Genomic DNA, 10279 nt, shown 5'->3' on the forward strand with positions numbered 1-10279 from the left:
AACCAAAAACATACCCCAATTTTAGCCACTGTGAAGAAAGTTAATTCTACGCCAGCACAAACCAGCCCAGGGTACAAAGCAGGGATCTAAAGTCGCCATAACTTGGTTTTCTACCCTGCCATTTAGACATTCCCCTGCTTACTACAGCTTAATCTTTGTCAGGGAGATCCTGGCTCTGCTGAAGTCAATTCATATTTTTCAAATGAATGTGATGGAGACAGGATTTCACCTTCTACCTTCAGGTCTGGCTTCCTTTCTATCGTCCAATGGAGAAAGAGTAGGGTTTTTTGTAGGGTGAGATTTGGACAGCAGTAGTTCACATGAATGAATGTGAACTAGTTTCCAGTTGCTTTCACAATCCATTTAATATGGGAAAAAACTGCAGTATGAGGCTTACCTGTGATTATCTCAAGTGCACAGTATGCTTTGGCATAGTCTTGAGTTAATGAGTTGGAGTTCTCTATTTCAAATGAGATATATGGAAATGTCCCTGTTTTCAGATTCTCATTGAGACTCCTCATGGATTTTATGGGAGGAAAGAGGGAAATAGGGAAGTTATTATACTACTGTATAAATCCCAGGCCAGTGGGCACTTGAAAAAAAACACCTGACTGACTGTGTTCCAAGACTGTACTGGCCTAGCCTAACCTCCCCAAAGCCTTTGTGTTGCCTTATGAGTTCTTGCCTCCTCTGGGCTACATCAAATTCAGCTGATTGTTCTGAAGTGTGGCAACTGTGGGAACAAATGGAGAAGCCAATCTTCTTGGAGAAGCCGAGTCCATCTTCTCTATTTACTGACCCCAAAATATCAGTATATAATGTCTTCCTCAACTAGGGAAGATAGATTCCTGTGTCTTAGTCACTGATTCAGCCCAGACAGCTAAAAAACAGTGAGAAGGAAACATAGATAAGAGAATGCAAACTGTATGCTATTTGCTAAATTTTCCCCACAGAGTGTAAATCACTGAAGAATTTTCTTAGGAGTAGGGTGGTAATACAATGCAAAGAAAGTCCATTGTCCAATTTAGAATGCAAATAGTTTTTCTGGTGGTATGGGAAGGAGTTTTTTTGGATTTTTTTTTCTTGTAATTTCCTGATAATCATCCAAAAGTTGCATTTACATTTTTTTATCATTGGTTGTCCATTAATTTTTTTCTTTATGTTGTTGTAATCTGTAAGTATATATATTTGGACTATGGACCTGTCAGTTTAACTAGGAAAGAGACTGGAGCTTCAGCAGTAATATTAACAAACTTCAACTTTTAACATTCCTGATTTATGTTGTTTCATTACCACGTGACACATGAGGTCAGGGAACACATGAATTTTACACTCCAGATGAAAGACCTGGTTTTTGGTAAGTCTTTAAAACAGAATGCTGTTTCTATCACAGGAATGGTAAAAGAAACAAATAGCAATTTGACATCTCTTTATCTACCTATTTGCACTAGTGTTACGAGAAACCTCCCAAGCTTTATGGAGAACATGCTTTAAGTTTTTCCATAATCAAAGGTGCCTCACACATAAAATCCATAATCATGCCATTGAATCTAATTATTAAATCTCTGAACTTTCACACCAGGCATTCTCCTACATCCCAGTACAGCTGCCTAAAGAAAGCAATCAATGAGAGAGACAATAAACTAATCTCAAGGACCTCCTTTTCTACAAGCCAGCCCATATATAGTTTTGTGTTACACTTACTCCAATCTAGCTGTAGGCTTATGCTAAAAGAAGGAGCCCTGCTCCCCCTGCCGTTCTCTAGGGTGTTTTTTCATTACTTCCTCTTCACTGGACCTCACCTGGTATGACTGGAGCATAGCTCAATGCAGCACATTGATCGGATAGAAAACTACTAAGCCAGAGAAAAAGCCCTCATACTTATCAACTGTACCTGCTCATATTAATTTTTTTTGAGCCACGTTTATCATGGCTGGACAGCCTCCCTGGCAAGGTTGTGTTTTTCTGTATCAGTTCACAAACAGCCACCTATGCCACAAGAATCCTCAGCATGTTCTAAGGGCCAAGTGTATTTGCAAGATTGCACCTACTTTAATTTTTCAGGACATTTTCTTGTACATTATGCAAAAATACCATTCTGTCCACAGCCGTGGCAAGAGGAGGTTAGATCAACCTGAGTGAAATCCATGACTTATTTTATTGCCATAGGAGAGGAGCTATTCCATATTTAATAAACCATGGTCATATCCTTTACCATATGCAGGACTGTGAGAAGGATGTGGTATGGATGGGAATTGGGAAGCCTGGGAGAATGGTTTCCTTTTAACAAAAAGAAATATTATTGTTCTGTCAGTTTCCAATTTTTAAGGCCAAGGACTGAATTGCCAAGTCTTCATAAATCACCCACTCCTGCCTTTATTATTTCCTGGAAGGAATTCTTGGTAATGGTGTTGGCTCTTCTGAACATGTGCTCGGAGACATGGCAACAACCTTATCCATGTCATGTTTTCATTTGATTTTTGTTGAGCTGTGTCAGGTCTTCTCAATATCTCCCAGACATCCAATCATGAGAAAACCAAAGCATGGGTGGGCAATATTGCAGGCAGTATTAACATTGTACCACTCCTGCCTTCATGACACAAGAGCAAATTTCAGCCGCTAGACTGGATTTCTGCAAGGAGTTTGTTTGCCCCAGTGCTGAGTGCTTAATTAACAGTCTTTAATCCTTTGAGCAAGCCAAATGACAAGAACTGGCTATCTGGCCAGGAGAGCCCATATGAAGTAATTGCTGTAGGTTCTCTAATACGATCTAAATAGAACTGCTTGAGGAACTTCATCTGTCCTGTCTGACTCTTAGTTTCCTTAAAAAACTTTGTCAAAACCAGCAGTTTCAACTTAAGAACATTTGTTTGAAGTAAGTTGGTTCTCACCAGTGTTGGAATCATAGATTGTTTAGGTTGGAAAAGACATTTGAGATCACTGAGTCCAAACATTAACCCAGCACTGCCAAGTTCACCCCTAAACCGAGTTTCTAAGTGCCCCATCTACATGCCTTTGAGATACCTCCAGGGATAGTGACTGAACCACTTCCCTGGGCAGTCTGTTCCAGTGCTTGACAACACCTTCCATAAAGAAATTTTTCCTAATATGCAATCTAAACCTCCCCGGGTGCAGCTTGAGGCCATTTCCTGTCAATCTGTTGCTTATTGCCTCTGAGCAGAGATCAACACCCACCTGGCTATGCCCTTCTTTCAAATAGTTGTAGAGAGTGATAAGGTCTCCTCTGAGCCTCCTTTTCTCCAGTATCCATCAACAGTAAGTCAAACTTTTCTCTTTAACCAGGCTTCCTAAGGAAGTAAGACCTACAGCATCATGCTGTCTCCATGTCAATCCTTTCCTATAATGACACTGTATCGTTTAATCTACTTGCCAATTTCAGACAAATTTGGCATGGAAGTAGTTATTAAACCTCGAAGATTTTAAGTTCTTAAAACTTTCAAGAGAATTGGGAAAGAGATCATGTTCAAGGTCTCTCTGCAGGGAGACCTGAACAAGAGTTCAATATTATTAGATGACAGCAGATAATATTATTGTAAATAATATATATTCTTGTGTTGTAATAGAGAATCCACATTAGCATGGAAGAGAGGCATTAGCTCTGGGAAGTACCTGTGAGTAGTTTTGCTGCCTGAGACAGCACAGGATCTGTCCCCTGGCCACGAGGCAGTGGCAAGCCCAGTTTTGCTCCTTCTGCTGCCCAAGGAGCTACTTGGTTCTTAAAGCTTGGGGGCTTCTCAAATTCCCTGATGGTGCGGGTCTCATAAATTCCTAAGTAGTTACATCAGGTATTAATTTTTACATTGGAATACTGATGCATTTTTCTTTCTGGAAGCTTGCCTTCTTATTTGGAGCTTGGACTCATGAGTAAGATCAGTGATCACTTCAAAGTAATGGTTTACGTTTTCAGAAGGGCTATGTCCATACTTGTAAATAAAATGGACAAAAGCCTCTTCTCTGGTCCTAAGGGCAAGTGACAAGACATGGCTTGTGTTTTTAACCTGAATTCCTCTCCTCTGAAACAGAGCAGGCTGCTTCATCCTGATTGTGGGGAACGGTCCCTGGCCTAAGTCTCCCTTGCGGCTTGCCTAGGTCCTGTCTAGGAGAGACTAATTCTCATGAGCATGATATGGGCCAACAGTGCTCAGATATATGTTCACAACTGGGCATTTCTGGCCTGGCCTTCTTTAGCTTGCTAGCAATGCTGTGGCCAGGAACACTGATACTTCAACTTCTGTGTCATTGGGAACAAACAGGAAAGAGAGAGGAATGACTGTATTCTCCTTGGTTACCCGGACCAGGACATCGTTTGGCTTGGACATCAAGAGCTTGCTAGATTATTGTCTCTTCAGCAAGCTGCCCATGCCAATATGGAATAAAGTTCTTTGAAAATGAAGATATACCAAAGCTGCACCTATCATCTTTATAACTGTAACAGATCTTTAATGGATCAAAGTCCTTTTCAGAGTGGCGTAGTATTTTGAATGTCTACCCCTATCAATCCTTGAAGCAAAACCTTGCAAAAAACCAACCTGGTATAAACAGCTAATGCAAAGGTGCAAAAAAGCCAGGACGAATAAATTACTCCTTCCGTGTTAAAAGGAAAGGATTAGAACTGCAGAGTACTTGCTGAGAGAGTTGTGTGGCTTTCAAGACTGTTCCCCATGTTCCTTCAGCAAAACATATAGAAACCTATTGAAGATTTCATCAAGAAGGGTAAAAGAAAACACAGTTGTAATGCAACAGCAGAGGTTCTGCAGTAAGTCCTCTCTCCTCTCTCCTTGCCAAAGGCCTGCTTCCCTGCAAATAGCAGATCTGCATTAGCTTCATCTGTAATTTGTCTTGTCACACTGTAGTATGTGGCACTGAACAACTGCAGTTCAGTCATACTTAGGAAGGCAGCAGTTTAAAATTCACGCTATAGGAACACACAGTAATTATCATTACTCCATTTGTGTCTCTTTCTCAGTACTTGGCAGTCTGAGCATCTGTCATATGATGCTGTTTAAAAGGAACAGGTTACAACCCTGCATCTCGTTGCACTATAGATAAAAATGACCATCATATATTTTATTGTTTGTGTTTGACTTAATTATTTCTGGGCTCTTTAAAAGTATGGCAGTACCTTGTCCTTAGCTAAACCTTTCCAGTAGCTCACTATTTCCTTTCATATGGTGTGTTGGTAGTTGAGCCTGCTTTGGCATTTGTATTGCCATGTGTTTTGTGTATTTCAGACATATCTCAGCTGGAAATGGAAAACACTTTTATAAATACCCTCTTGGTCTCTTTTATGCATATAGTCTCATTTCCAAAGATACTTATAAATGACTTTCAGAGTACTCCTATGGGGCAGAAGTAGAGGAAAATATGCACAAAGCAATTCTCTGTCCATTGGATTTTTTTTCCCCTCCTGTTGAGATAAGTGATAAAAGACAATTTGTACAGTCAAGGCCTGGCTCTGTAAGGTGCATCTTGTCTGGTAGAATGCTGGATATGAGAGTGTGTGCTATGATAATAGACAATCTACTGAGGAGTATTTCCTTCTTGTTAATGTAGTTTTAAAAGTATAAAGGATTCTGAGTGAATATTTTTGTGTGTGGCAGAACATCCCTTTGGAATGTGCTTTCAGTATTTAATTCTATCCTACTTAATGGCCATATTTTAGTTGCACATTTTTAACATCTATGTGCAACTAGTTTCTGACTTCTCCCTTTGTCTAATGTGCTGTCAATAAGATGTAAATGCTGTAAGATCTAGGGAAAAAGTGCTGGTTCTTTGTCATTCCTTGAAGTATTCTAGATGACTTTGTGTTTCTGCAGAGTGCTTCTCTTACATCTGCTATTTGTTGCTTATTAGGAGTAACAAAATGCTTCGTTATTTTCCTCCAGTTTTTTTTCTGTGCCTAAAATCTCTAAGAATTTCTGTAATAATGTGTCCTAAATTTTGCATTGTTTTCTCAAGGGGAAATAGTTGCCATAACATAACTCCTGCTCTCGATGGCTCCTAGTGCTACCTCCCATGTTGTGTTTTCTTTCATAGCTGTTCTGCTGTTGCCGAAGTTCTATTCATTTATCACCCCCGTATCAGTTTTCTGATTTGTTGTCCAGTAATTTATGACTGTTTGGAGTTTTGGAATTCATTACAGTGCCCCGTGACCCTTGTGACCCTCCTCCCCATGTACTCTCTGCCACCTTGTGCCCTGGGCCAGTTTGTTGGTGCCGCAAGTTGCAGTGCATATGTCCATACCAACCCATGCAGGCTGAGAAGCAGAAGCTTTGTTTGATCAATAGCAAGTATCTAGAATTTAGTCAGTGAGAAGCTGATCCTGCAGATAAACATGCTCAGGGTGAGATTTGTACATTTTGTTTCACTGTGTAGGTAACGAGGTATTGCTGATACAGTGAAGGGCAAGTGAGAATAGTGTAGGCACATATACAGCAGCTTGAGGAGAATATTGTAAACAAAAGAGTGACTCAGTGGCTTTACTCAGACCTCAGTGGAATTCCCCCGAGGTTACCACTTTTCACAGGGTGGGGACTTTATCCTGCTGGGTGTAAATACCAATTGAATTATACTGCCAAACTGAGCATGAGCTGGTGCCCTGGGCAGTTGCTGGTGGTGGTATTTGTGAAGGCATGTCAGCAACATACTTTCCTTGTTCAGTGCTTTTGGTGGTACTTCATAAATACCAGTTATGAAGATATGTTATGTTTTTTCCCCCTTCATCATTTCATCTTCTGATAGTTACATTTAAGACAAAATATTGTGAGCACTGGAGGAAGGTGGAGAATGAGCAGGATGAGGGAAGGGAGTTGTTTTCTTTCTGATGACTTTAACTAATAGTGTGAACTTGTCCATTTTTTAAATTGTGATTTATTTGATATTTGTTCACTGTAGCGTAGAACTTTGGTATGGAATTCCAATACCAGTTATATAAAATATATAGAGTATGTGTAAAATACGTCTGTATGTACCTGCATGTACAAGCTTATAAAATAAGACAGTAAATCTGCAATTAGTTTTTGAGCTTCAGTCATTTGTTTATGAAAAAAGGACTGTAACTTCCCAAAATACATCCCCTCCCTGATGCAGTGTAAAAGGATCCAACATTGCACTTCCTCCTTAGAATTTCTGGGGAAATGCATTTTGCTGCCAACATAACATGCTTTAACAGGTCTCCTGCTGGTCAGACCTTGTGTCCTGCTGTGACAGCCATGACCATGTGTACAACTGATTGTTAGTGGGTGATATAAATCTGATTGGAACATGCACGTTAATTGGTTTGAGAACTCAATATAGACAATGCTGTCTTGTAGCAGATTGTGTAGATAGGCCTAGTCATAAGGTTAATTCTGCTTGACAGCACATCAGCAGCATCTTGAGTAATTACCCAACTTAAGTTTTCCCACAGTTGAATTGAGATCTTCAAAGGCTTCTACATTTACAAGTATTATTAACCGATATCTGAAACATGATGTTCCCACAAGGGCTAATTTTTTCCTCCTTTTATTAAATATACAGGTTATAAGGTTCATTTGCTAAGTGCTAAGCCCTTAGAAGAAAACACTACTTGTTAGAGAAAAATCTGCAGTGCACGACCAAAGCTAATGGTGCATAATGCACACATCATTGTCTTTTTGTAAAGACTTTAAAACAAGTTAAAATTTAGGTCTGGCTCCTTTCCTCTCTCCCTCTCTCCCACCCCCCACTTTCCACTTTTAAGAAAATCAAACCACTTACTCCTATGTACAGAGTGAGTAAATTGAAGACACACACAAGCAAAAACCTCCTAGGATGTTGTACAATTAAGTACAGATCATTGGATACAATACATATGACATTAATGAAATGGTATCTGCTTCAAAAATAGATTGGAAACAGTCATGAATAAATTAAATCCTCTTAATGACTTTTCGTAAATGAATATGAATTGAAATTATTTATTGCATAGAAACAACTGTATGCCATGATTCGCAGCATATAATTTAATCCTGTTTTATTTTATGTTCTATTTTCTGCATTCCTTTTGTGTTTTGCCTTTTAAAAGATCTTGTTTGTAACTTTACATTGCAGAAAACAGCAAAATATTAAAGACTACTGTTAGTATTTGAGTTCAAATGCCTTCGAATGCATTAAATGTTAACGTACAGAGGTAAACAGTCATCTTAAAGACAATATTTGGTGGAGACATCAGTCTGACAAATGGTTTTTATGGCATAAAGCAGTTCTTGTAACTTAAAATCTTTTTATTTTCTTTTGCAGGTCAGAAACAAAGTTTGACTCCAATTCAGGTATGTTTAGATTTACAGTGTTTTACTGAATGTACACTATTCAGGTTAATCTCAAAAGAGTAGTTTATCAATTCAAGTTCAGTTTAGTTTTAAACAAACTGGGGTAGGTCAGTCTTAAAAAGGATCTTCATTTCTCACCCTCGGAAAACAGCATTATTACTGTGAAACATTTGCTTTCATTCCTTTCATTAGTTCATGTCTCTTTATATATTCCCAAAAGATGATCAGGAAGATGTATCTTGCAATAAGCTTTAATTGATCAGGAAAAATTATAGTACAAATAAATGATAATATGGACTAAAGTAAATGGAGGATTGAAGTTTGAGAATGATCACTGCTTTGGAGGAGAATGTTGTTCTTCCTGGTGGACAAAGACATTTCATGGGAATTTGAAGTCAGTGCAGCCTATCTGTCAGGAAATAGATGATTTGTCATCAAATTTTTGTGACAGATGCATGTACACAACACATGCCAGACCTGTCTGTAGAGCTCACTTGAGGAGGTTTACCAAAAGGCAGTCTCTCTCAAGTTGTCTTTTTAAAGAATTGTAATGTGTTGTAGGGACTGGGAGGGAAGTGAAGGTCAGCCTAACAGGGTAATGTGTATCTAGCAAGACAAGAAACACAGGACAGCAAACAGGAGAACAGTTGGGGAAAAAACCCCCAGAGATCCTAATACCAAACTATTATTTATTCAGTTAACTATTTCTGGGTATTCCTTAAACAATAGTAAATTAAGAATAGACTGTTGTCATGAAACTAGATTAAATGTCCATTGCCTGAACAGGTAATTCAAAATACATTTTTTATTAAGATGAAAAAGTCTGTTTTAAACAGAAAACCTGATATTATTATGGCAATTTTGTTTTCAGGCCAATATTATCTTCTATATGATTTGCTTAATGCAGTGATTATAATTATTTATAATGTTATGAATTTTACAATATATATTAATCAGTGTTTATGAAATAGCATGTTTCCTTTTAACCCAGTTACAGCATGATTTGGGTTTGAAATGTGAGGCATTATGTTGCTTTTTCTTTCCACATTAGATTTTATCTTTGGAACTACATGGGAGTGAAATCTACAGCAGGAAGCATTTAAATAGCTAATTCCTACATCTTGTATACTTAAGTCATCTTGCTTCTATTATGATTTAGACTTTGAGTTTGAGGTTACTGGCTTTAAATATTGCTTGAATGAACTCTATGCTAAGATTACTCTTGGATCTTGACGAAACATGAGAGGATTACATTGGGGATAGGTTCACACATTGTCTGCCACTACCCCCTTTATTTTAATAAAGTCATCAAAAATAGGGTGTGGAGCAGAATGTCAAACATCTCCTTTCTGTTGAGGGGAAAATGCAGAGCTTTGGTTGCCTGGTGGATGAAGCTACAGTTTTCTGACTCTCTCTTTTGAAGCAGTTGTCCTGTTAGGTGCACTGCTCTGCCTGCCCCTCCCCTTGGCAGTGAGGGCAGGGGTATGGAATTTCCTAGGGAGCCCAGGGTAGCAATAGAGGTTTAGCACTATAGCAGATGTGGTGAGCGCCTGCTCAGTACATGTCACTGGCCCCTCTGCCCCAGGTTCCTGGTCCCATTTTACTCTTTGCCCCAAATGCTGTACTTGGAACTGAGAAATACTGAGGTATAATGCCTCAGTCTCATCAGCACTGCGTCTTTTGTCACAGGTTTCAGCTACCAACCAAGGGTAGATGTTAAAATATAGTAGATAAAATAGATTAAGCACCCAATTAAAATGGCATTTTAAGAAGAAAGGAATCACAGAAACTCCATAACCTCACTGTGAATTTCATAATCAGCAACATCAAGGCTGAAAAATACCTTATCTTTGTGAGAAGTACAGCAGCCTTGCCTTTATAGGGACAGCACTCAGTTCTTCCACAGAGAAGCTCTTCATGCTAGTCAGATGGTGCAAACACTTAGAGTTTCTCTTTTGTTCCAAATATAT

General features: G+C 38.9%; 1 protein-coding gene across 1 annotated transcript in view; it reads left to right on the top strand.

Annotated features, from left to right (window-relative positions):
* LOC103799242 (methionine-R-sulfoxide reductase B3, mitochondrial-like) overlaps nt 1-8309 on the top strand; it is a gene marked incomplete at its 3' end in the record, with an annotated part of 25937 nt that extends 17628 nt beyond the window's left edge. Inside the window, exon 5 of the mRNA XM_009071550.1 lies at nt 8281-8309. Coding sequence (XP_009069798.1) covers nt 8281-8309 — 29 coding nt within the window. The remainder of the gene's footprint in view (nt 1-8280) is intronic.
* Nucleotides 8310-10279: the final 1970 nt, after the last annotated feature.

The sequence above is a fragment of the Acanthisitta chloris genome, unplaced genomic scaffold, assembly GCF_000695815.1.
Source record: "Acanthisitta chloris isolate BGI_N310 unplaced genomic scaffold, ASM69581v1 scaffold9740, whole genome shotgun sequence".
Classification (NCBI taxonomy): domain Eukaryota; kingdom Metazoa; phylum Chordata; class Aves; order Passeriformes; family Acanthisittidae; genus Acanthisitta; species Acanthisitta chloris.